This window comes from Kogia breviceps, chromosome 8 (assembly GCF_026419965.1).
Source record: "Kogia breviceps isolate mKogBre1 chromosome 8, mKogBre1 haplotype 1, whole genome shotgun sequence".
In the NCBI taxonomy this organism is placed as follows: Eukaryota; Metazoa; Chordata; class Mammalia; order Artiodactyla; family Physeteridae; genus Kogia; species Kogia breviceps.
In genome coordinates this window covers 7,575,142-7,600,162 of record NC_081317.1, presented here as the reverse complement: position 1 = coordinate 7,600,162, position 25,021 = coordinate 7,575,142, and the positions used below count along the sequence as shown (strand labels likewise).

The 25,021-nt window shown below is 58.8% G+C and overlaps 2 protein-coding genes across 11 annotated transcripts in view; one reads left to right on the top strand and one right to left on the bottom strand.

The window, feature by feature from the left end:
- Nucleotides 1–9,853, top strand: part of SLC25A25 (solute carrier family 25 member 25) — a 32,748-nt gene extending 22,895 nt beyond the window's left edge. For 4 of the 8 annotated variants that reach the window (XM_059072602.2, XM_059072608.2, XM_067040649.1 and 1 more), the window contains exons 2-11: nt 1,643–1,769; nt 1,862–1,949; nt 2,629–2,664; nt 2,929–3,040; nt 4,247–4,405; nt 6,063–6,215; nt 6,564–6,671; nt 6,771–6,938; nt 7,509–7,659; nt 7,771–9,853. In XM_059072602.2, the coding sequence (XP_058928585.1) occupies nt 1,643–1,769; nt 1,862–1,949; nt 2,629–2,664; nt 2,929–3,040; nt 4,247–4,405; nt 6,063–6,215; nt 6,564–6,671; nt 6,771–6,938; nt 7,509–7,659; nt 7,771–7,955 (1,287 nt within the window). In that variant the 3' untranslated portion in view covers nt 7,956–9,853. The remainder of the gene's footprint in view (nt 1–1,642; nt 1,770–1,861; nt 1,950–2,628; nt 2,665–2,928; nt 3,041–4,246; nt 4,406–6,062; nt 6,216–6,563; nt 6,672–6,770; nt 6,939–7,508; nt 7,660–7,770) is intronic. The other 4 variants (XM_059072603.2, XM_059072609.2, XM_067040650.1 and 1 more) reach the window with 1 other exon arrangement.
- PTGES2 (prostaglandin E synthase 2) lies at nt 9,717–24,102 on the bottom strand. 3 transcript variants are annotated; one of them, XR_010841846.1, is made up of 8 exons: nt 23,802–24,098; nt 22,416–22,613; nt 21,673–21,731; nt 21,154–21,303; nt 20,676–20,876; nt 20,236–20,353; nt 11,734–11,896; nt 9,717–10,925 (listed from the first exon to the last, which is right to left on the bottom strand). XR_010841846.1 is itself a non-coding variant. In XM_059072634.2 (7 exons), the coding sequence occupies exons 1-7, from the start codon at nt 24,069–24,071 to the stop codon at nt 19,648–19,650; spliced, it is 1,119 nt and encodes a 372-aa protein (XP_058928617.1). In that variant the 5' UTR covers nt 24,072–24,099; the 3' UTR covers nt 19,104–19,647. The 3 variants fall into 3 exon arrangements, 2 of the variants coding, with proteins under 2 accessions (XP_058928617.1, XP_058928616.1); XM_059072634.2 differs by lacking the exons at nt 9,717–10,925; nt 11,734–11,896 and adding an exon at nt 19,104–19,770 and having other exon boundaries at nt 23,802–24,099; XM_059072633.2 differs by lacking the exons at nt 9,717–10,925; nt 11,734–11,896 and having other exon boundaries at nt 20,083–20,353; nt 23,802–24,102.
- Between the last annotated feature and the right edge of the window lie 919 nt (nt 24,103–25,021).

The following is a 25,021-nucleotide window of genomic DNA, read 5'->3' as shown; positions in this document are numbered from 1 at the left end:
GCTGCACGAGCATGTCCTTGAGTTGCCTGTGTCACGGGCACCCACCCAGCAAGGCACACGGATCACGTCACGTTGGTGCCAGAGCAGCCCAGGTGCCAACGAGCTTCGTGCCTAGTGTTTGCCTCCTCTCTAGATGGCATGCAGATTCTGTTTCCGCTCCTCTCATAAATCTAGGGTGCTAACCTATATGTAATCTGCATTTTGGTGGAGAGCACAGATGTCTGCAGGAAGTTAACATAACTCCAGACTGCTGATAGGACACGTGGCGGCCTCTGTCTCACATTCCAGCCACACCCTCCCTGAGTTGTTCTTTGGATCATGTTAGGTGACACAGTCTCTGGAGAGGACCAGCTAGCCAATGGCCCATCAATCTCCAAACCCACTGGCTCAGGAGACTTTGAAACCCACACTGGCTTGTGGATAGCGACTGTATTTCTTGCTGAGAGATTTGGGCAGTACAGGGAGACTAAAACCATCTTCCTTAGGAGGTTTTTGGTCCTCGTTTTGGGGTGCTGCTGGGTTGGAGTAACTCGTGTATGTTCCCCACCTTCCTGAGGTTAACCTTTAGAATGGCAGCAGACTCTACAGGGAGGTGGCTCTGGAGTCCAACAGGCCTGGCTGGAATCCAGCCCCCCACTTCCCTAGCTGTGCGACCTTGGATAAATTACTAAACCTCTGTGAGCTTCTGTTTCCTTCTCTGGAAAGTGGGGAAAATGATAGAGTACCCGCCTCCTAGCCTGTCTGCGAGGATTCGGCGGGTTGCTGGAGGTCAAGCATTTAGCAGGACCCCTGGCACAAACCAAGTGCTTGTGCTCTTGTGGAAAAGTTCCAGTTGCTGAGCCTCCGAAACGGACTGCAGCTGCTGAACAGAGCTCCTCTCTAAGGGCAGGCGCAGATTCTTGGAACCTCACTGCCCAGGAAGCTTAAAGCTTCCTTGGGTCACTGAACGGTTCCTAAGTGGAGCTGCCCTGCTCTTCGGCGCCTGGTTAATTAAGGGAGCTGAGGTTGGTTATAGCACGTGGCTCCCCTGCGATCCGACACAGGCAGCGCCGTCAAGCACAGGCCCAAGAACACTTCCCGTTGCTCTTACCGCCTCTCCATCCTCCAGAGTTCTCTCTGGCAGTATTTCTGCCAAGCAGGCATTGGCAGGGGCCAGCTCTGCCCCGTACCTTTACCCTGGTTGCCCCCAATTGTTCTTGGGCCAGTGCCACTTTTAGGGATAAAAAGAGCAAGCTGCAGAGTTCCTGATGGAATCTGGAGCTCCGGGGCCACCCCACGTTTGGGCAGAGAGCATGTGGGGCTGAGGCCTGGCACCAGGGACAGCGCTGCAGGGGAGCCGGGCAGCTGGCCTGGTGGAAGTACCAAGGCCCCCCCCCCCCCCCCCCCCCGCTGCCGGCCTCTGTCAGAAGGGCTCCTCTTGCAGGCCCTTCTTCCTCTTTGCTCATGAGGGAAACGCGGTGGACTCTTGGCTGGGTTCTGGCCGGCCCTAGGGGATCCAGGTGGTGGCCCTGGGAGTGGAGGAGGGGAAGTGTCTCGGGTCGTGGGGCCACCTCTGTTCACGGTTGAGCAGTTGTTTCCTGGGAACGGGACACCACGAGGGACGGGAAAAGCTGAAGGACAAAACCTTACTTTTGTTTTATAGAAAATTGTCCAAGCCGGCGACAAAGACCTCGACGGGCAGCTAGACTTTGAAGAGTTTGTCCATTATCTCCAAGATCACGAGAAGAAACTGAGGCTGGTGTTCAAGAGTTTGGACAAGAAAAATGATGGTGAGCTTTGCCCCCGGGGGCCAGCGGCGGGCCTAGCGGTCCTGGGCCTCTCCGCAGGGCTGGCGCCCGGCTCACGGCCTTTGCTCTTCCAGGACGGATTGACGCACAGGAGATCATGCAGTCCCTGCGGGACCTCGGAGTCAAGATATCCGAACAGCAGGCAGAGAAGATCCTCAAGAGGTGAGCGCGCGGCCAGCCCCTGCGTCTGGTTTAACAAAAGTGTGACGAAAGAAAGTTTCTTGGACTCACTCCCTCGTGCCGTTCACTGTATTGACCCTGTTTCCACGAACTTTGGCTTCTGGTGGTTGCAAGGGATGAATAAGTAACCCCTCCCAGAGACCAGCCGCTCCCCGGGTTCCTGGTCAGCTCCCTGTGGCAGGATCACAGATCACCCGGCAGAGTGCCTGCGCGCCAGCCGCCCGCTAAGAGAGAAGACTAGTGGGGGATTTCGGTAGGCGAAAGGCCAGCGAGGAACACCCTTCTCCGCCCGGTCATGCGAGGGCAGGGCTCACGTGGCCGCCCTCCGCTGTGGGGAACTTCCTCCCAGCACAACGCTCAGATGTGCTGCCCCGAAAGGCATCCTGCTGGTCAGGCGTGGTCCTGGGCACTGGCGTCGTTGCTGGGAACTCGCACAGAACAGCCCCAGAGCCGCTTCCTGTCCTCCCGAGCCTCCCCAAGTCCCAGGGGCCCGAAGCCGGCTGCTCAGGGACGGCAGCCCCCGGCCCTTGCTCCCCTCCGCGTGGAGGCCGCGTCCTCGTGCTGTGCCGTGACGTGTGCTTGCATCACTGACCCCCGCTCAGAGCACTTATTTGTGTTGTTTCTCCTCTCTCCTCTGCACCCTCCTTTGTCTGTCTGTCAGAATACGAACGGGCCACTTCTGGGGCCCTGTCACCCAGTAAGTATCCGTGTCACTCTCGGGACCGCCTCCCTCCTCGACCTCTGTGCCGCCTGATCAGAACGGGGTTCTCGTGGGCCATTAGATCCCGTTTTTGCGCCAGGTGGGATGTGGAGCCCCCTGGCCTTGGCTCCTCCGGGGCAGGGGCGCCTTCTGTGGTTTCCTGGGGGCCACGCGCCTGCCCTCGGCTCCCCGGGAGGTGGGAAGCGCGGCTGACAGGCGGGGCCTGCTGGCAGTCGGGCGACCCGCGAATTTGTCCCGCAGCATGGACAAGGATGGCACAATGACCATCGACTGGAACGAGTGGCGAGACTATCACCTCCTGCACCCCGTGGAAAACATCCCCGAGATCATCCTGTACTGGAAGCACTCCACGGTGAGCCCCGCGCCCCGGGGCCGGAAGGTGGTCTCTCCCTCGTCCGTTCATAGGGTCCCCTTCGCCCAGCATTAGCCCCCGTCCTGGTGGGGGTCCCCAGCCCACCTCCCCTTCAGTGGCGGGGCTGTCTACTTCTCTGCCAGCCCTCCACGTGCTCCCTCCATCTCCCTCACGCCCGCCCACCTGAACGGCCCGCCCACGCCCCAGACACGGGGCTTCCTCTGCTGGAAACAGTGACCTCCTGTCCCCACGTGCTGCCTCGTCTTCAAGGTCCACTGTTAGCACCCTCTCCCTGAGCCTCCTTGTTCTCCCAAAGCCTCCTGAGGGCTGCTCTGTAGAGATCCAGTGGCACAGCTGTTCCGTTTCTCCCCCCGGCCACCCCATTTTGGGTGTCATTTCTCTCTGTGGCAAAAGAATACCTCCCCACTGCTCTTTCACCCCTGGTCAGAAACACACAGAGCTCTGCACCCTCGCTGGTAGCGGCCCCGCTGGCCCCCTGCCCGCGAGCCCCCTTCGTGCACGAGCGCCCCCTTTCTGCGGGTCCCTGCTGAGTGTCCCCCGGTGGCAGTCGTATCCATCCTGGACCGTCGACTCCAGAAGAGGGGGTCACACGTGCTCCTCCTCCTCTGTCTCCCGAGGTGCCCTCAAGGGACGCCTGGCATCTTCGTTGGGTGAGATTAGGTGGACGCTCCGTGCGTAGGAGCCGCTGCCCCGTGGGGCTGGCCTGCAGCCCCGGGGTTGGAGCAGAGCTGGCTCTGCCTGCTGAGCCGGGAGGCCGCCTGGGAGAGAGGGCATCACACAGACAGCACAACCCTCTCGTGTTTGCCGAAGCCTTGCACAATGTTCCGCCCACGGGATCCAGTTCCACATCGGGTTTCAGAAGAATTTTTATCCCTGACTTGATCTTTCCAGTACAGCCAACCTGGTGATCCTCAGCCGCAGCGCCTTTGTAAGCTGCTCTTGGCGGCGTCCCGAAGGGCTGCCCGCGTGGTTTCCTACCTGCGCTCTTCCAGCTGTGCTCCCAGTTCTAACCTGGGCCCTCTCCAAGGCCACAGACAGCTCAGGGCTTTGCTGCCCCCACACAGCGAAGGGGTGGGGGGGGGTCCATTCCAGGCGGCAGAAGGCTGTGGATCCAGCTGTCTGCCAGCAGTTCCGCCGCACGCGTCGGGAGCCGGCTAGACGTAGCGTTGTTGTTCTTCCTCCCAGATCTTTGATGTGGGTGAGAACCTGACGGTCCCCGACGAGTTCACGGTGGAGGAGAGGCAGACGGGGATGTGGTGGAGGCACCTGGTGGCTGGCGGCGGGGCGGGGGCCGTATCGAGAACCTGCACGGCCCCCCTGGACAGGCTGAAGGTGCTCATGCAGGTACGCAGGAAAACAGGCCCCGAGCCGCCTGGTGTCCCACCTTGGGTTCCTTTGGTGGCTTGGTCTCCCCTCCCTTCTCTAGGGCCCTGCTTTGGGCCTATACTTTTCTGACCCAGTGAATCAGATTGGAATTATTGCGCAGACAAGGGTGACATTAGATCTTGGCCTAGGTGGCCTTTTGCACATTAGATCCTGGCCTAGGTGGCCTGATCTAATTTTATCTGAGGCCCTTTAAGCCAGGAGTCACATTACAGGGCCGTACCGGGGGCAGATGACCGCAGTGAGAACTGGGGCGTGGCAGGAACCTGCTTCCTTAGCGCATCTTACATAGGCCACCGTGGGGGGGCCAGCGCGAGCAGGTCCTCACCTGGCCTGGACGCCATTCCCTTGGCTGGGCACCCAACTCCACGTCCACGGGGCGGGTTTGGCCCATGCTGAACCCGAGTCGGGAGCAAGGTTGTGAAATCGAGCTGCCTGAGGACACACCAGTGGACTCTGGTGTCTTTTGAACAGTGGCCAGTCACCCCCTTGCCCCCTGACTTGCGTTCTGGCACTTTTTGTGCCAGGAACCCTGCTCAGAAACAGCGTCATCCTTTCCTTACCCCCTCAGCACCTCCTGGGCCTACCTCGGTTTGAGGCCTATGGATGGAAGAATGAGAACTCCCTTCTGGTGCTGAATCAGGGAGGCGAGTGGTTCGGGGAGAGGAGCTCTGGGCCTGGGACCCGACCCGGGGTCCCACTGTCCCAGCTGGGTGACCTCAGGCGAGTCACTTCACCCCCAGGACTTCTGTTCCTCTGGAAACTAAGGGGTTCGAACAAATTGCCTCATCAGTTTGTTTTTCTTAGCTGAATCCCCAGGAATGCGGTAGAGATTAAAAGCCCGTCCTTGGGTGAAATGACGAAATGCCAGGGATGTGCTTTAAATGAATGGGGGTGGGGGTGGGGGTGGGGGTGGGGGAGGGGGAGCAGGGGGAGGGGGGAGGGGGGCATCAGTTGGCTGGTTTGATGATGGTTGAAGCTCGTTATGGGTTCATGGAAGCTCATTATGTAATCCTCTATACTTTTGTATATGTTTGAAAATTTTCCATAATAAGCACAACTTTTTATTTTTTAATTTATTTTTTGGCTGCGTTGGGTCTTCGTTGCTGCGCGCGGGCTTCCTCTAGTTGCAGCGAGCGGGGGCTACTCTTCGTTGCGGTGCGCGGGCTTCTCACGGCGGTGGCTTCTCTCGTTGCAGAGCACGGGCTCTAGACACAAAGGCTTCAGTAGTTGTGGCACGCGGGCTCAGTAGTTGTGGCTCACGGACTTAGTTGCTCCACGGCATGTGGGATCTTCCCGGACCAGGGCTGGAACCCGTGTCCCCTGCCTTGGCAGGAAGATTCTTAGCCACTCACTGTGCCACCAGGAAAGTCCAAAAAGCTCAACTTTTTAAAAAGTAGTCCTTGTGGGGGTGTTTAGCATGGGGTTGGCACCAGCAGGTGCACAGCAGAATCTAGGGGGACCTAGAGCAGCCACGTTAGACCCTCGGGGTACCGAGCTGGCCTCAGAGTACCACGAGGGCGGAGCCTGCCTGCCGACCTCCATCCTGGCTCTTTGTCAGGCAACGGTGGCCCTGTGGCCGCTGAGCTCCTTCTGACCGCTCGACCTTCCCCCCCAGGTCCACGCCTCCCGCAGCAACAACATGTGCATCGTGGGTGGCTTCACCCAGATGATTCGAGAAGGAGGGGCCAAATCACTCTGGCGCGGCAATGGCATCAACGTCCTCAAAATTGCCCCCGAGTCGGCCATCAAGTTCATGGCCTACGAACAGGTGAGGACCCAGCTCCCCAGGGAGAGTCGCCCGTCAGCAGCTGCTTCCTGAGCTTCCCTTGGAATGAGGTCCGTGCCCTGTTGATTCCCTGGAACCTGGAACCAGTCCTTGTACCTGAGGGACCAGCAGGGCCAGGCGGGGGGGGGGGGTGGGAAAGCCCGAGCCTGACCCTCAGCTCTGCCACCAACCAGTTCCACGGGGGGCCAGTCCCTTCCATTTCTGGGCAGCATCGAAAGTGCCAGGGACACCAGGTCTTGGCTGAAGCTGACAGGCTCCGGGAGGAGGGGCGGGGCAGGAGCAGGTGTGCTGGTCTCCGGGGGGTATCAGTCCGTTTGCTCCCTGTTCCAGATCAAGCGTCTCGTTGGGAGCGACCAAGAGACTCTGAGGATTCACGAGAGGCTTGTGGCGGGGTCCTTGGCCGGGGCCATCGCCCAGAGCAGCATCTACCCGATGGAGGTGAGGGCCACGTCGGTCCCGGGGCGGGCAGTGCATGTGGAGGTGAGGGTGCGGAGTGGGCTGGGCTCACACTTCCGTCGCTTCCCTTGGGCTCTGCAGGTCCTGAAGACCCGGATGGCCCTGCGCAAAACAGGCCAGTACTCGGGCATGCTGGACTGCGCCAGGAAGATCCTGGCCAGAGAGGGCGTGGCCGCCTTCTACAAAGGCTACGTTCCCAACATGCTGGGGATCATCCCCTACGCTGGGATAGACCTGGCCGTCTACGAGGTGAGGCCCTAGAGGACTCGGGCCCCTTGAGCAGCTGGAGAGATTCAGAAACCCCCTCCTGGCCATGTGTCACCCCTCCGCCCCCCCCCCCGCCCCCTTGTCTCCTTCCAGACTCATCTGTCCATTGCAGGGGGTCCTGTCACACTGCCTGCCCCTGGCAGCCCCCAGGTTCCGTACCCCCAGGGGCTTGGCAGGCAGATCTACAGAGCACCATGCCCTGGGGGCTCCCTGGGCCCCCAGCAGACTCCGGAGCACAGGAGTCCGGCTCTCGGGGGAGGCAAGGGAGGGGCTGCCCCTGCGTCATCGCTGCTCCCCGTCCTCTCCAGAAATCCCTAGTGACAGCAGAAACAAAGGGCAGGCCGGCCGGGAGCCCAGCCAGCCCCAGGCCGGCCCAGGCCAAGTGAATCAGGTTACAGTGGCCTCGCGGATCCCATGTGATGGGGCAGCGCCTCCTGTGTGGATCCGATAACTGTCCCCTCAGCCCCCCCAGTCTCCCGCTGCCTCACAAACCCTTCCCTCCCGGGGCCTGCAGGCCCTTTGCCTCACCCCCGCCCCCGTCTGCCCTTTCAGACACTCAAGAATGCCTGGCTGCAGCGCTATGCAGTGAACAGCGCAGACCCTGGCGTGTTTGTGCTCCTGGCCTGTGGCACCATGTCTAGCACCTGTGGCCAGCTGGCCAGCTACCCACTGGCCCTGGTCAGGACCCGGATGCAGGCCCAAGGTGAGGCCGGTCTTAGGCCAGTCGGTCCCCAGGGGCCCACCTCCCCGGGCAGGTTGGGACGTGGGGAGGAGCCGGCGAAGGGCCCCTGACGGGCGACCCCTGTCCCTGCAGCATCCGCTGAGGGCGCTCCGGAGGTGACCATGAGCAGCCTCTTCAAGCAGATCCTGCGGACCGAGGGGGCCTTCGGCCTGTACCGGGGGCTGGCCCCCAACTTCATGAAGGTGATTCCGGCCGTGAGCATCAGCTACGTGGTGTACGAGAACCTGAAGATGGCCCTGGGCGTGCAGTCGCGGTGACGGGAGGGAGGCCGGCCCGCGCGCGGACTCGCTGATCCCGGGCCCGCAGCCCCGGGATGTGTAGCTGCCTCATTCTGTGAATGTGCCGACACTAAGCCGACTTGAGCCAAGCTGTGAAATCCCTGGGATGCACCTGCAGGGGTGGGGGCAGAGCCGGCGGGCCCGCTGGGTGTGTCCTGCTGACCCCGGCTGACCCTCGCGTCCACTCCAGGGAAGACCTGTGGGCGTTCCTCAGGGGTCCGGGGCTCAGCAGGACACAGGCTCGCGTGCGTGGGGACAGGACGTTGCCCGTGCCGCCGGCCGAATAGCTGGGCTGGGAGGCTGGCTTAGTTCTTCCATCGCGTCCTCGCGGCCAGACCGTTGGCGCGGGGTGGCTTCAGGCCTGCTGAGCGTCCTCCCCGGGCCCAGCTTGCTTCCTTCCTTGCTGCTGTTTTAAATGGTAGGAGGAGGGCCCGCAGCCCACACTCCCCCCCGCCACGCTGCTCCTGTCCGCCCAGTCCACGGGGAAGGGTGGTTCTAGCTGACCTAAGCCCGGCTTCCCAACCGGCAGCGCAGCCACTGGCAGGGAAGAGGGAGGGGTCTGGCTTCTGAGCTGCCCCACAGATGGGCACCTGGATGCCCGTGTGCATGACGAGGGCAAGGCTGCCTGGCGTCCTGGCGCACGGCTTCATGGGTCCTGGGACCCAGAGGGCCTCTGCTTCCTGCTGCTGGGGGGCTCGTGGGGCTCTGAGCGGGCCCCGGCCTGTGGCAGGATGGCACCAGCTCAGAACTAACTCCCTCTCCCTCCCCGTTGGCACGAGGGCAGTGGGCGTTGTGTTGAAGCAGGAAGGGCAGTTTCTGCCCTGAGTCTGCACGCCCTGGTGAGAGAAGGAAAAGGTGTTCGAGGCCTTAATTATGTATTGTTGGAAAGAGGGTTTTGTTCCGAAAGACAAGCTGGACAAATGTACAAGTTCCGTTGTTCCAGGGGGAGGACAAAGAGAGCCAACGGCTTGGGCTTGGCTGACCGCGTTAAAGTCTGTTTCTGACGCCCCGGGGATTCGTGTCCAATCCCAACTGGGGCAAAGTGGGACCAGCCTCACATTCCACTGATGCAACGTATCACACTGCTTGGAGCCTATTTATTTTGTATTTATTTGAACAGAGTTATGTCCTAACTATTTTTATAGATGTGTTTAATTACTAGCCTGTCATTTTCAAGTTCCTTTTTTATTCATATTTATGTTCCTGGTTGACTGCACCTCCCCAGCACCTGTGAGGTGGGCCGGGAGGACGAAGGAGGGGCCGTGGGAGTGACCCTTCTCGCTGCCGCACCGCGTCTGTCCAAAGAAATTCCTTTCGGAACTGGAGACAGAAGAAAGGCAAGAAGGCGGAAGGGCCCTGATCACGGGGAGAGAGTCCTTTGGCAGGTCAGGGCGGGGCCGGCACCTAGGAAGCCTTAGGATCTGGGGGTTTGATCGGGGGGGGGGGGGGGGCAGGGAGAGTGGGGGAAATCTCAACCCTGTTCAAGATGGAAGTCCAAAGCATTTCTTGGACTGGGAGGGATTTATTCACCGTTTTTGAAAGACAAGGCAGTGAGGTGCCTATCACTGTGAGTTTGGGGTGGAGGCCAGAGGAGAGGGCGGCCGGCTCCCCACCCGTACCTGTGAAGCGGGCTCCCTCTGTCCTGGGGCCCCCGCTACCCCTGCTCAGTAATCCCGGTCAACGTGCAACTGCACAGCCACCCTTCCAGTCACCGGAACGGCCTGATGAAGACAATTTAAATAGGGTGCAAAGATCAATGCAAGATTTATTGTTATATTTAAACAGAGTTAAACCTGGAATCAGTGACAAAGCAAATTAAGAAAGAATTGGAAGTTGTCATTTAAAACAGCCTTCTAATAAAGTCGTTTCAGAGCTGATGATGGAGCCATGGTTTCCCTGACCTGGGCTTGGGTGGTATGGGGCCGTTTACATGTTAGAATACAAATCCCTCTTTCTCATGAGAGAGCAGGAGAAAGCTACCCCTCAGAGCAGCTACCCGCTCTGGGCTTCTGGAGGCACCCCCTCTTTAGGATGGATGTTCATCGGATTTGGGGTGCTCTGACAGCTCTCCAGTGCCCCAGGAGATAGTGAGTCTGGTCCTTCCTGAGCCCTCACCTGATTCAGCCCACGTTGAGCACAGCTGACCCGTCTCCTGCTTGAAGCACCTCCAGACACCACTGTGCCTCTCTTCGCGGCAATGGCTGCCCCTCCCCGGCCTCAGATTTCGTTCCTGCCCGTCCTTCTGACTTAGAGGTGCTGGAGGGCCCCCCTGGACCTTCTTCATTCGCTTTCTGGGGACAGGGAGCGTGCCTGCCGTTGTACCTCCGGCACCTAAGGCGGTGCCGGCGCACAGAGTGCTCGATGAAATGTTCATTAAATAACTCGACACCCCGGTCCCCATCCCCCCGCTGACGGCCCTCGGTGCCACTGGTTGGTGGCGGACTGTATGAAGCAGCCTGGGGGACGTGCCGGGCGGCCCTGGCATTCGGAGGCTGTAGGGAGGCACAGAAGTGTGCCCTTGCATGAAACGCATATACCACTCGTGCTGGGTTGAGCAGTGTCTCCCCCGAATTCTTGTCCACTGGGAAGCTCAGATGTTGCTTGACTTGGAAGTAGGGTTTTTGCAGATGTCATCAAGTCCGGATGGGGTCATCCTGGGTGAGGGTGGGCCCTAAGTCCGATGACTGGTGTCTTTATAAAAGAGGGAAGTCTGGACAGACAGGAGAGCACCACACAGGGAGAAGGCCACGTGAGGACAGAGGCAGAGGCTGGACTGATGCACCAACGTGTCAAAAAATGCCAGGGATCGGGACCTCCCCGGCGGTGCAGTGGTTAAGACTCCATGCTTCCACGGCAGGGGCTGCGGGTTCGAGCCCTGGTCCGGGAACTAAGATCTCGCAAGCCTCGGGTGTGGCAAAAAAAAAAAAAAAAAGGATTGCAGGCAGCCACCTGAAACGAAGGGAGAGGCAGGAACGATTTCTCCCTCAGACCCTCCAGAGGGAACCAACACTGCCACCTGGATTTCTGGCTTCTGGCCTCCTGAACTGTGAGAGAACTCATTTCTATTGTTTTCGGCCATCCAAGTTCATGGTGATTTGTTACAGCAGCCGTAGGCAACTAATATGCCACTTGCGTCAGCTTGTTACCTGGGTAACGGGCATAAACCATTTCCCAACCACTGGTTGGGTCTTGTCAAGTTGGTCATCGCCCCCCGCCCCCACCCCGCCCCTGTCCAGGCTTCTCCTTGGGACGGTGGCCGGGTCCCAGGTTCCCAGTTCCTTCCAGCTGGGAGTGGGGCTTCCCCAGCACAGAAGTTAATTTGGGGAGGTGCTCTGAGGTGGGTGACACTTGATGTGTCACCAAGCCAACCTCCCTCCTTTGTGCCTTCATCCCTCCTTCCAGTCTTTAATTGAATGTCACTTTCTTACAGAGGCTGTCGCTGGCCACCCTACTTCCAATGGCAGTCCTGTTCCACCCCGTTTGTTTTTCTCCCTTGCACTTCTCCCCGCTAACTAGAGGGTGGGAGTACTTGCTGGCTTTCTCACTGCTGTTCCCGGTAGGTGCCCGGCACCCACTACATGCTTAATGAATAGTTGCTAATCGGATAAAACCCATCCAAATGTTCTACGGTGTGGGAAGCAGAATTATAGCCCCTCCCAAAGACAGCCGCGTCCTAATCCCCACCACCTGTGAATTAGGTGGCATGGCAAAGGCTAGTTAAGGTCACAGGTGGAATTAAGGTTGCTAATCAGCTGACCTTAAAATAGGGAGAGTGGCCTGGATTATCCAGGGGGATCCAATGTAGTCACAAGATCCTTCCATGTGGGAGACAGAGGCGGGGAGACAGGCGAGGACTCAGCCCAAGGTCACTGGCTCTGAAGATGGAGTAAGGACGCCCGAGTCAAGGAATGCTGCGGCCTCTAGAAACGAAAAGGCAAGGACCAAGTCCTGGAGAGCCTGCGGAAGGAACGCTCCCCTGCTGACAACCCTGATTTTAGCCCAGCCGGACGCATTTCAGACCTCCGTCCTACCTCCAGTCGAGCCTGGGAGGGCTGCTGGAAAGTTGAAATGAGACAGGAAACGGAAATGGCTGGTCCTTAATAAAGAGTTTTATCTCGCAGCTCCCCTGCCCCATCCTGGATTCCAAACTCACAGAGTGACTTCCCTTACATGCTTTTCATTCCAGTCCCCCCTCCCTCCTTCCCCGGGTGAGGAGGCCTGGGATCTCTGGCATGGGATGGGCGTGGGGGCAGCTCCCACCGGCTTCCTTTCTGAAGCCAGACCTTCTCATCTCGTAAGTCGGGAGTGCCATCGCTGAGCGCCAGCTGGGGCTCTGTACACACAGGGCACAGGTGCTGCTGCCGCCACGTCCCCATTTTACAGAGGCAGAAACTAAGACTCCAGGAGGGGAAGGGACTTGCCCAGGGCCTCACCGTGAGCAGGTGACGCGGCCCTGAAGGCAGGTCAGAGGACCCCACTTGCGCTGCATGCTTGGGGGTGGAGATGCCGTGGGCTCTGCTGGGGCCCCTGCCCCCAGAGCAGGCCCGGCAGCCCGGAACCATGCCACGACCCACCTGCAGGGACCTTCACTGAGGGGCAGGTGCTCCTTGCCTCACCTCGGGTAGGTGACACCCGGCATCTGGCCGCCCTCCTGGCCAGGAGGCCACAGAGAACCGGGGAAAAGTGGGGCAGGCCTCTGCTTGAATCCTGGCACCTGGCGGCGTGATCTTGGGCAAATCTCATGCCTCTCTGAGCCTCAGTTTCCTCACGAGCAAGATGGGCACCATATTTGCCTTACAGCTCAGAGCTGGAAGGGACTCCTCCGGGTTCCTACGAAGGGCAAATGTTGGGAATTCCCTGGCGGTCCAGTGGTTAGCACTTCTCCCTCTCAATGCTGAGGGCCTGGGTTCGATCCCTGTTCAGGGAACTAAGATCCCACAAGCCACAGCGTCCCCCCACCCCCCAAAAGAGGGCACATGTTGAGCCAGGATGCAAACCAGTTTTGCTGATTCTGAAGCCCTCTTCTCAACCTCAGCTCTGGCCAGGCTGCCCCCAGTCCCCATCTCGCTGGTCTGGGCAGGCTGGAATGTAGGGGAAGGGTGAGGAGAGGAACAGCCTGCCTGCCGGGCCCCTCTGCCCAGGCGTGGACCTTGCTCCCTGCCCTCCAGGGCCAAGAAGCAGGAGCAGACCGGCGAGTCCCAGTTATAGTGGCTGGAGAGGCCGGCCAGCGCTGGGTGGGAAGGCCAGTTGGAGGGGAGTGATGCCGGAGTGCAGGAAGGAAACAAGAAGGCCAGAGGCCCACCCCAGACCCCAGGGGCCAGGCAAGCCTAGGCCTGTCCTGCTGTCGGCGTCCCACAACAGAGGCTGGCGGGGGAGCAGCACAAAGGAACAGTCCCTTCGGGCCATTTGCTATCACCGCTCAGCACGGTCCCTGTGGCCGGGGACCAAACATTATCTCCCCACGGCAGTTGTGAAAGCCCCATGAGCTGGCTCCACCCACACCTGCCAGGGCGGGGGGGCCCCCTGCTGCACCAAAGAGCCCAACTGCTGCCCCTCATTTTAGGGAGGAGGAAACTGACACAGGGCAAGGGACTTGCCCTGGGTCACCTGGCTCCCTGAAGCCGCTTCTCTTCCCTGACTACACTGGTCTGTACCACTCGTATTAGTGTCCTATGGCTGCTGCTACAAATCATCACAAACGTGGCATCTTTTTTTTTTTTTTTTTTTTGGTGGTACGCGGGCCTCTCACTGTTGTGGCCTCTTCCGTTGCGGAGCACAGGCTCCGGACGTGCAGGCCCAGCGGCCATGGCTCACGGGCCCAGCCGCTCCGCAGCACGTGGGATCTTCCCGGACCGGGGCACGAACCCGTGTGCCCTGCATCGACAGGCGGACTCCCAACCACTGCGCCACCAGGGAAGCCCCACAAACGTGGCATCTTAAAACAACACAAAAGCAGGACTTCCCTGGTAGTCCAGTGGTTAAGACTCTGTGCTTCCATTTCAAGGGACATGGGTTCGATCCCTGGCCAGGGAACTAAACACACACACACACACACACACACACACACACACAGACACACACACACACACACACAGACACACACAGACACACACACACACAGACACACACACACACACACACACAGACACACACACACACACACACACACACACACACACACACACACATTTATTCCCTTACAGTTCTAGAGGCCAGAAATCCAAAATCAATCTCACTGAGCCGAAATCAAGGTGTCCCACAGGGCTGGTTCCTTCCAGAAGCTCTCAAGGAGAATTCATTTCCTTGCCTCTTCTGGCTTCTGGCGACCGGCTGCTTTCCTTGGATTTCGACCTCTTCCTGGCGTCATTCCAACCTCTCACTTCTGTTCTCACATCTCCTCTTCTTTAGTCAAACCTCCCTCAGGCTTCCTCTTATAAAGAGACTGTGATTACATTTAGGGCTCATCTGGATAATCCAGGAAAATCTCTCCATCTCAAAATCATTAATTTAATCACACCTACAGAGTGTCTTTACGACGTAAGGTAACGTTCCCAGGTTCCAGGGATTAGGACCTGGGTATATTTGGGGGCCATTATTCAGCCCACACCACACCGTCCCCCCACTACCAGGCCTGTTCCCCATTAGACACTTCTGCCCGTCCACATCCTTCCCATTGGACTGGTTAAAAAAATTAGGGAAGAGTCATCCAGTGGAGCCTGGCATACTGTGGAAGTCATTAGAAATGGTGAGGGAGAACAGTTACTGATCTGGAATGTGACTGAGGAGCTACTGTGTGATCTGAATTTTTACTTTAAAAAATATGTATCTAGGGACTTCCCTGGTGGCACAGTGGTTAAGAATCCTCCTGCCAACGCAGGGAACATGGGTTCGAGCCCTGGTCCGGGAAGATCCTACATGCCGCGGAGCAACTAAGCCCGTGCGCTACAACTACTGAGCCTGCGCTCTAGAGCCCACGAGCCACAACTACTGAGCCCACGTGCCACAACTAATGAAGCCCGCGCGCCTAGAGCCCGTGCTCCGCCACAAGAGAAGCCACTGCAATGAGAAGCCCGCGCACCATGAGGAAGAGTAGCTCCTGCTCGCTGCAACTAGAGAAAGCCCGTGCGCAGCAACGAGGACCCAGCGCAGCCAAAAATAAATAAATAAATTTTTTAAAAAAACCAATATATGTATCTAGAGAGAGATAAGTAATGTGACATTGTGGTTAAGATCATTGACTCTGGAGCCAGGAGATCTGTGTTCAAATCCTGCCTGTGCCATTTACTGTGTGACACCAGGCAATTCACTTAACCTTTCTGGTGCCTCAGCTTCCTCATCTGTAAAATGGGAATATTTGTACTTACCTCATAGGGATGTTGAAAGGATTAAATGAGGTGATATGTGTAAAGTGCTTAAAATGGTGCTTGCCACAAAATAGGCCTCATTTAACTGTTAGATATAAATATTGTACATAAAATATAAATTATATATATAAATATAAAATATTTTGTGTGTATATATATATATACACACACACATACACACTATATGCAGACTACATAAAAAATAACTAGAAGGCTATTCTCCAAAAAAAAAAAAAAAATTTCTTTTTTTTTGGTTGCGCCGCACAGCTTGTGGGATCCTAGTTCCCTGACCAGGGATCGAACCTGTGCCCCCTGCATTGAGAGCGCGGAGTCTTAACCACTGGAAAGTCCCAAAGTTTTGGGAAGTCCCAAATCTTTTTAAATTTTTGATATTTAAATTTTTAAATCTCAGTGATGGGTCTGTGAATAATTGGTATCATCTTTTTGCTTATCCTCAAGCTCTGTTTATGCACAATGAACAATTACTTGCATAATCAAAATGAAAATTTTAAATTTAATAATCTAACAAAAAAAGTGAACCAGAATCCTAATCCTTAAAGCCCCTGCTGCGGCTCGCTCTCCCGAGGGAGCCCTCCCTAACTCCCAGGGAGGAGGGATCTAGCCATTCTCACGACTCTCTTCCCTTCTTACTTCCTGGGGCACTTGGCGAGCAGGGAGTGTGTTCTGAGAAGAGACAGCAGACCCCACCGGCTGCAGAAAAACACCCCTCACACATCAACAATGCACATCAACTTTGTGCAACCTTCCCACGCCTGATTTCAACAACCCCATGAAGGGTAACTGACCTCCGAGAGCTTGCCCATGGATGGGCAAGGATGAAGCTTGCCCAAGGTCACAGCAAACAACTGCAGAGTTCCCACCTCAGGCCTTCTGCTGCTACCAATGCCCACAGGCACACGCCATGACCTGAGCATTACCAAGATGGGGCAAGGGTGCCTAGCTTGCGGCCTTTTCCCCTGCAAGGTGTGACTTTTCCTACCTACCCATCTTCAGCTCTTTGCATGCTAAACCCATTTTACAGATGGGCAAATAGAGTCCCTGGAAAATGAAGATGGCCCAAAGTGCGATCCCAGAATTGGCCACAAGGTGGCAGCACTAGGCCTTGTTGCCGTCCCCTACAGGGTTTTTGCATGCTCTACCGCCCTCTGCTGCTTATGGGAAAAGGTAACTGAGGCAAGGTTGTCACCTCTGCGGGAAATACTCCGTGACAGAAGCAGGACTCAGTGCCCCGTGGTGGCCTTGCCTTGACTGGCCATTCTCCAGCCCTTCACAGGGAATGGGTCTAGTTAGCACAGTCCTTTTCATCAAGGTGACTTTTTCTTTTTTCCCGGTACGCGGGCCTCTCACTGCTGTTTGCGGAGCACAGCCTCCGGACACGCAGGCTCAGCAGCCATGGCTCACGGGTCCAGCCGCTCCGCGGCATGTGGGATCTTCCCGGACCGGGCACGAACCCGTGTCCCCTGCATCGGCAGGCGGACTCTCAACCACTGCGCCCCCAGGGAAGCCCCCATCAAGGTGACTTTTCACCAAGGTGACCATTTAGTGGAGGTGGGTGAGGAGGGTGTGGGCAGGCTCCTCTCTGCCTGCCGCAGGCCCAGGGATAAAGCCCCAGTCAGGAGTCAGGCCCCTATCCCCGGCATGGCTCTGCCATCAACCATATCCTCCTCTGAGAAATGCAAGGACAGAAGAAAACATCTCTGTGAAAACAAGGAGAGGGGTGGTGGTGAGTAGCTGGGGTCTGGCCTGCCCCTGGAGCCTCCTTAGCCAGACCAAGCCTCAAGAGGAAGCCGAGGCTGGGAGACACGATCACTGGATTTAGCAGGAGGAGCAGAAAGGGCAGGCAGCACAGGGTGGGGCTGTGGGACGTGAGACCCTCCCCGGGCCACGGCGCCATGGACTGAAGGTGGACGCCTTATCCCAAGCAGGTCACATCAAATGCTCCCTTTGGGGAACGTGGGATTGAGACAGCGAAAGGCGAGTTGGCCTCCTCGAGCAGCTGGAAAAGCACCAAGTAACCCCGGGGGGTGACAAGGAGAAGGCTGTCTGTGAAGAGCAGGCAAAGTGGGGAGGGGGGCAGGGGTGCAGCCCCGAGGCGCTCCTGGCCTAGTTCCTGCCGTGCTGAGGGAGGCTCTGGGGTCCACAGGCCAACACAGGTCCCTGGAGCAAAGGCACCTTGGGACTTAAAGGCTGATCGATGAAGGGGGAACTGCATCCTGGACACAGCAGTGACCTCGGGAGACCTCAACACCTGTTAGCCCCATGGAGGCAGCTTCCACGGCTCCTCATCCCACAGACTGGTGTGGCCTCAGGCCTCAGCTTCTCTCCTTCCTTCCAGAGGAAGGAGGACTCTGCAGCCATGAAGACCCAGGCAGTGTGACACGGTGACAAGGACAGATGCTCGCCGTGGGAACAAAAACAAGCAGGTGGCAGACAGCCCTGCAGAAGCCGAGGCCACTGCTCCCAAAATGACACTGTCTGCCTCCAGAGTGCTTGTCACTTCTACCTTATTTTAATGTTTGCTAATACAAAGACCATGAATTTTTTTTTTTTTTTTTTTTTTGGCCGCGCCATGCGACTTGTGAGATCTTAGTTCCCCAACCAGGAATCGAACCCGTGCCCCCTGCATTAGGAGAACGGAGTCTTAACCACTGGACTGCCAGGGAAGTCCCCAAAGACCATGAATTGTTTTTATTTAAAAAAATTAACAGGGCTTCCCTGGTGGCGCAGTGGTTAAGAATCCGCCTGCCAATGCAGGGGACACGGGTTTGAGCCCTGGTCCGGGAAGATCCCATGTGCCGCGGAGCAACTAAGCCCGTGCGCCACAACTACTGAGCCTGCGCTCTAGAGCCCGCAAGCCACAACTACTGAAGCCCGTGCGCCACAACTACTGAAGCCCGCGAGCCTAGAGTCCATGCTCTGCAACAAGAGAAGCCACCGCAACGAGAAGCCCGCGCGTCACAATGAAGAGTAGCCCCTGCTCGCCGCAACTAGAGAAAAGCCCGCGCGCAGCAACGAAGACCCAACGCAGCCAAAAATAAATAGATAAAATAAATAAATTTTTTAAAAAAAAATTAACAAAGAAAAAATTTAAACTCTCCTGAGAGGCTCTGAGAGGGGTGCCTGGTCACTGCACAACAGGGAGGGCCCGGGAGATAGAATTCGGTTCACTGGCTGCCTGTCCGGCCTCTGCAGAGCAGCGTGCCCGTTATCTGCTGAAACTAGGGGAACAGGGCCCCCACAGCCCCGCCTCCTTCCCAGAGCCGCTTCTCTCTATAGACCCCTGTCCCAGCGCCGCCCCCCCCCCCCCACCACCAGGAAGCGCCAGGCCTGGGATTTGAAGCCCTGGGTGGCTGTGTGCTGCCAGAGGGGCCCCTGGAAGGCACTGTGTCCTCTGGACCCTCGTCTCCTGGTCTCCAGAGCAGGACTGGAACGACCTGGGCCCCTGCTGCGCCAGGCACCCTTCTGCACGCCTGACGTGTATCCTGTCATCAAGCCCTCACGGCTTCCCCCTGAGGTGGGGACCACCACGGCGCCCATCTGACAGATGAGGAGACTCGGGCCCAGAGGGGTGCCCCTGGCCAGAGCCCCACGGTAGTGGGGAGTAGAACCGGACCTGCACCCTGGGCCATCTCTGCACCTCCCTGCTGCACATCCCATGGCCGGGTCCCAGGGGTTATGGGACACAAAGCCCACTGAGCCTTTCACCCAGGCCTGACACTTAGTGAGCACTGGACCCACGGTATTTACTGGCTGCGGACCTCCACCATGGTGCCGCCACGCGGGGAGCCGCAAACCTTTTCTTTATTGTGAACATGACACACAGTCCTGGGGACACCTGGGGAGAGCGGGAACCAGGGGGAGCCAGGGATGGGGCTCCCCAAACCGGACGGTCCTATTTCCCTTGCCCACGGCAGGAGCCCAGCCTGATTCCCACCCACGGGGCGTAAACAGGGCAGCCCTGAGAGCCCCAGGGAAGGCTAAAGAGCAGGGAGGCCCAGGAGGGGTTCCGGCTGGTGAGGGAGGTAGCCTTGCATGCCCCGGGAGGCGCGGGTACATTTGTGAATGGAAACTGAGCCTGGGCTTTGTCCCCCAGCGCCCCGGGGCACCAGCAGACGTCCAGTGTTAGAAGCGACGGAGCGGTTAGGGTGGGGTGGGCAAGAGGTCGAACGATCCCGTCCCCTGCTGCACTGTGTCACAACATCAGCAGGTACTGGCCCAGCGGCCCTGGTCCCCCACAGCCGGTGTCTTCCACTGTCCCCTCCCTCGTCCCAGCAGGGCTGCTCAGTTCACTGGGGGGCCTCAGTGATGGCCTTCTCCACCCGCAGGTACCAGGGCCGGATGTGAGTGTGACGCATCAGGTCGTCGAAGGCCTCCAGACCCTCCATCACACGCAGCACGCCGTACACGGCCTGGGCGAGGGGTTCGGGTACAGAGGGGGTGTCCACGCCTGCCCCGCCCTCTGCCAGGTGCGTGCCCTGGGCCCATCACCTCCCCTTTCTGGGAGCCCCGTGACCCACTAGTGGGCCAGTTTTGCACGCAGGGCTTTGAATGAGGTGTGTGGGTTGGCTGTAGGATTCGGGAAGAGGGGACCCCACCACTCGCTCCAAGACCAGAGCCTTGCAATCGATATATTCTACCCTGGCTGTAGGACTGCTTCAAGGATTGGCACTGAAGTCAGGCCAACAAGACACTGTCCCAGAATTTTGCTGGACAGAAGCCTGGAGTACTGGTTTTCCTTAAGCCCTTGACAACCGGTGGAGGCAGACGCCTCTGGGACGGAGGAGCTGTGAGACGTAGGTATTGCCTGCCTGGGCCTCCCCGACCCCAAGGACAGACCCTTTGGTCTGTGCACCCTGTGACATCACCACACTCACCAGGTCAGCCAGGTTCGGCTTCTGGCCCCCCATGAAGGGCCGGTCTTCGCCCACAGCTGCCACCCACTTGTCGGCAGCCTCGTAGAGATCCTCGCGCACGTCAGCCTGGAGGTGGTGCCTGGGCAGGAAGGGGGGGAGTCCGTCAGGGGAACTGCGAAACCCGGCACAGGTGGGGAGAGCGAGAAGGCCCGGGAACCAAGGCTACTTCGGGGAGGTGGAGCGGGACAAGAGACCCAACCATGGAGAGGGAAACAGAGGAAGGTCCAAGGCAGGGACCCAGCTCTGGACTCCCAGGCCAGCCCTGCTTGCCCTGGGTTGGGGGAGGCAATCAGGGGTTCTGGGTTTGAGTCGCAGCTTGGCTAATGCTGGGGACTTGGGGATGGCAGGCCCCCAGGTGCATGAGCGCAGGCACGCACGCGCACACACGTGTGCACCGTCACCTGCTCTTGAGCCGCTTGCTGATGAGGTACATGGCAGCTGCGCCCATGTACTTGGCCACGGCGCCCTCCACGGTCCCGAAATTGCCCTCCTTGACGATGTAGTCGAAGGAGGCCAAGGCTTCGGTCGGCGTGCGGTACACGTTGGGGGAGATGAGGTGCACCAGCCAGTCGTCTGCCCACTGCCGCCACTTCATCTCCTCCCTGCGGGCAAGGCGGGACAGAAGGCGGGCCACGTGGGCTTCCTGAGGGGCCAGGGCCTGGGAGCTGGGGGAGCAGATGCACTGTCTAGACAGCCCAGTGTACGGATGGGAGCAGGAGGGCCTCAAGGAGGGTCAGTCACGCCCGTGGCTCAGCCCCAGCCCTTGTGGTCTCCCATGCTGCTCCGCGCTCACAGCATCTCGCTCGGCCTGGTCCCCTCTGGGGGAGACCAGCCCCTCCCCACATCCCCAGGCCCAGGCCCGGCCCCGGCCCCACTCACGTCCTGGCCTCCTTCCCACCATACATCCGCTGGGCCTCCTTCTCATCCAGCATGAGCCAGTACTTGTTGCAGAATTCGGTCACCTCCTTGCCCTGCTCGTTCACAGCCTTCATGGGTGGATAGTAGGTGATGATGTCTTCGAGGGGCTGCCTTTGGGAGATATCCAGAGCCTCACCCTGACTCCCTCTTCCTCCAGGAGACGAAGCCCTCACCTCCTCAGGATGAATATCTACCCCAGCCTGATCCAGCCCCAGGACTGACCCACAAAAGCTTTCCCACCCTCTTGTGGGTGACACAGGAGGTTCCTGCAGCAAGAGGGACTTGGGGCAGACACCAGAAGCACTTCCCCAACAGAGGGAGATGCGCGGAAGGGGGCGTCTCAGAGGGATGCCTGTGGCCCATTCTGGAAATCTCAGCGGCAGCCCCACCCCACTCCCATGCAGGAACCTAGGGGAGGCCTCCCTGAGATAGGAGACGGGATGAGATGCAGTGCCAGCCTGGGCCGCAGGGGCTCCTTACCCCGACACCAGGTAGGTCTTGAGGGCACTGATGATGACAGAGGAGTCGTTCAGTTGTTGCTGGAGAAGAGGATGGTTTAGATCAAGATTGTGGGGGGCGGAGGGTACTGGCTGACCGGCCACTGGCAGGGTCACCAGGGGCTCTTAATCCTGACACCCAAGCACTCTGCAGAAACTGGTCGGGTGGAACCTGGGCATTGTTTGTCTGTCCCTGGAGGTGCACCCCTAAAATCGATGCCCACTGAGCTTTCCCTTCCCCTAGGACCCACTCCCCACCCTCAGGGAAGCCTGTCCTGAGTAAGGGAGACCCAGGTGTGGCTAATGAGGAGGAGAATGTGGGGGGGACCCAGGATCTGAGCCCTGCCCACTCACCCGCTCGGCCTCCAGGGCACTGAGGGGCCGGGAAGACTCAGAAGCTACGTACTAGGAGCCAAGCCCTACACCCTGGAGAGTATGGTTCTCTGATGATTAATGAAGCAAACCCAGAGGGGATAAGTGACTGGCCCCAAGTCACACAGCCAGTGAGTGACAGAGCTTCACCTTGAACCCAGACCATCCTGACTTCAGAACCCATGTTGTTAAGCTCTGTGGTCCTCTGTCTCCCTCAGACTCACGGGTTCGTAATCCCCAGCCGAGGCCCGGAGAGCCCAGGTTCCTTCCAGGGCTGCAGGTCAGGGCCCAACTCAGGGGTATTCCAGGACAAGCCTGGACAGTGGGGCGGTGGGGGAGCTCCCCAAGGCTCACCAGGCTGTCTCCTTCCTGGGCCAACAGGATGGGCACCTTCCTGTAGGAGGAGAACTTGATCTCGGCCCTGCGCACAGGGTTCACCTCCACCACCTGGTAGGGCAGGGCGTGGAAGTCGAGGAAGGCGCGGACCTTGCTGCAGAAGGGACACGTTTTGTACTGGTACAGAGTCAGCTGCAGGCGGCTGGACAGGGAGAGCTGGATGAGGAGCAGAGGAGGGTGCTTCTGAGGCCCAGTGCCCAGGCCCCGCCCCCAGGTCCAGGCCCCACCCCCAAGCAAAAGTTTCCCAGGAGAGTTTTCTAGGATGACCTAAGAACTTCAGGAGAAATGGGGGATGGGTGACAGGGAGAAAGGGAGGTGAAGGGAGGTGGGGAGCAGGCTCCTGCAGTGGACAGCCAAGCGCCCATCCAGTGGGCTCCCCAGGTAGAAAGGCTGTTCTGTGTAGGAGGAATCTTCTCATCTCTGTCCAACGCTAGACAGACATCTCTCCTCTCCTTCCTGTCCCAAGGGTACTTCAGACACCGCCAGGTGTGCCCCCCCCCCAGATGCAACTGTTTCAACTTGGGAGTGCCCACCCCGACCCCTTCAAGGGGTGTGGAGGCAGAGCCCAGCGTTTCCGAGCGGGGTCTACCTCAAATCTACAAGAGGGGAGAGTTATATCTGGGCCACTGGCCTGCACAGGGCAGGAGAGCCTCACGTGAGCTTGCAGCATATTCAAGTTTGAAAGCCACAGCTGCAGTACCGCTCCCCCATTGTTCAGAGATGAGGGAGTGAGGCTGGGCCATGGAGGTGGGCGGGCAGGGAGACACAGAATTCCACTCCCCATCTACCGTTCCTGTTCCCATGGGTTCAGGAAAGGGGCGCCTGTGGGTGTGTGTGGGGGGAGGGGTGCTAGTGCTGTGTACAAAGCATCGCAAGGGCAGCTGGGACCCCACCTGGCTTGGGGGACATACACTTGTTCCTCCGTGTCTCAGGGCCTGGAGTCCAGGGGTCATCAGTTCCGTAAAAATACTAATAATAGTACTAATAGATACACAACCTCGGGATTTGGAGACAATGGGAGGGACACGATAAAATGTTTGTAAAGCCATCCACTGTACAAGAGGCTTTCGCTTTTCAGTGATCTCCAAATCTTTCCATCAAAAAGTCTTAAAACACGTTAAAAAAACGACTTTGAAACAACGAGAATTCTAGTCAGCAGGCATCAGTAGCGCCCCATTTCACAGATAAGGACGCTGAGGGCTCGAGGGCTTAAAACCAAGTCACTGGTCCAAGGTCAAGAGCGGACTGAGGAGGCGATTCCTGACACCGCCAGTTCCCAGAAGTCCCGAAGTTCGGCGCTGACCCGGGCGCCCCTACCCAAGGCTTGGTCCGACCAGGGCTTACCTGCGCGGCTGAGAGCTCGGCACGGAGGTTCTGGGCGCGCAGGTGCCACCGCGCAGTGTGGTACAGCCCCAGGGCTCCTCCCAGAGCCAGCGCCGCCGCCCCCAGGAGCCGTGGTCCCCCCTTGCGGGTGGTGGCGGCGGGGCCCGGGCCTCCCGCCGCCCCGGTTAAGCCGGCCCGGCTCTGCGCGGGGAGTCCCAGCGCGGGGCGACCGCTCAGCCTCCAGGTCAGAGCGCGCCCGCCGGGCCACAGCGCCCGCACAGCCTGGGCCATATTTGCTCCGCCGGCGCAGCGAGAGGGCGCAAGAAACAAAGATGGGCCGGGCTCAGGCTCCTCTTAAAGGAGCAGGTCTCCGGCGCCCTGCAGGTTGCCAGGGGTGACAGTGATGCTGAGTGGGGAGGGCCAGCTCTCGTGGGACTGGGCGTGAGTACTCGGACCCCAGTTCCACACATCCGTCAGAGCCGAAAAAACACACCTGGGGATGTCTGCTAAATGCCCCGGCTTCTAAAGTGTAGATGTAACTTGTCTCGGTAGTGACCCGGAGACGAAGGCAGGAACTCGGCCACGTAGCTCGCCATGTGGCCGTCAGCGTCATCCGTAATACGCACCTAATCGAAAGAGAGTGAACTCTTCAGGGTATCAGGGAAAGCGTCACGGCATCGGGTCCATGAGAGCCGCAGAAGTCGCCCAGCCCGACCCACAGTAGGTGGGCGTCCTCGAATAGGGCTTTTTCTGCCCTCCCGCACCGCTTCACTGTTTCTTCTGTGGCCCGAACCATAAAATTTTCTATACACTCAGGGGGCCTTAGAAACCACGTGTCTCTGATTTATTTCGCCCACCCGAAGTCGCCGAGTCGCCGACCTGCAGGTCCCCAGCGGCAGGATGGGGCGGAGTGGGGATTCCAAGCTCTCCAGCCCCTCTGTCGGGCTCCTTCGCCCAAACTGAGGGCCCGAGGCTCAACTACCTAGGCTTCTCGGCGGGCAGCCCCGGGATGGCCCCTCCCCGCGACCGGGAGAGGGGTGGGGCTCGAGGAGTGGGCGGGAATCTGAAGGCTGGACAGATTGTGGGCGGGGCGAGGCGGAGCCTGAAGGCCAGGCGGGCACAAAGCTCCGCTCCCGGGATGAGGCGCAAGAGCTGGGCTGCGACAGGGACCAGGCTCTGAGTGGGACGGGACGGGGGGCGGAGTCTGAAAGCGGGGCGGGGCGGGGCCCGGGCGCGTCCAG

What these genes read in the sequence shown, in the direction of transcription:
- PTGES2 (XM_059072633.2), bottom strand. Translation starts at nt 24,071, where the DNA reads ATGGCCCAGGCTGTGCGGGCGCTGTGGCCCGGCGGGCGCGCTCTGACC. An exon ending in GGTGGGAAGGAGGCCAGGAC is followed by an intron (nt 20,877 to 21,153) that starts GTGAGTGGGGCC and finishes CCTTGCCCGCAG; the next exon opens with GGAGGAGATGAAGTGGCGGC. An exon ending in AGCAAGCGGCTCAAGAGCAG is followed by an intron (nt 20,354 to 20,675) that starts GTGACGGTGCAC and finishes CTTCCTGCCCAG; the next exon opens with GCACCACCTCCAGGCTGACG.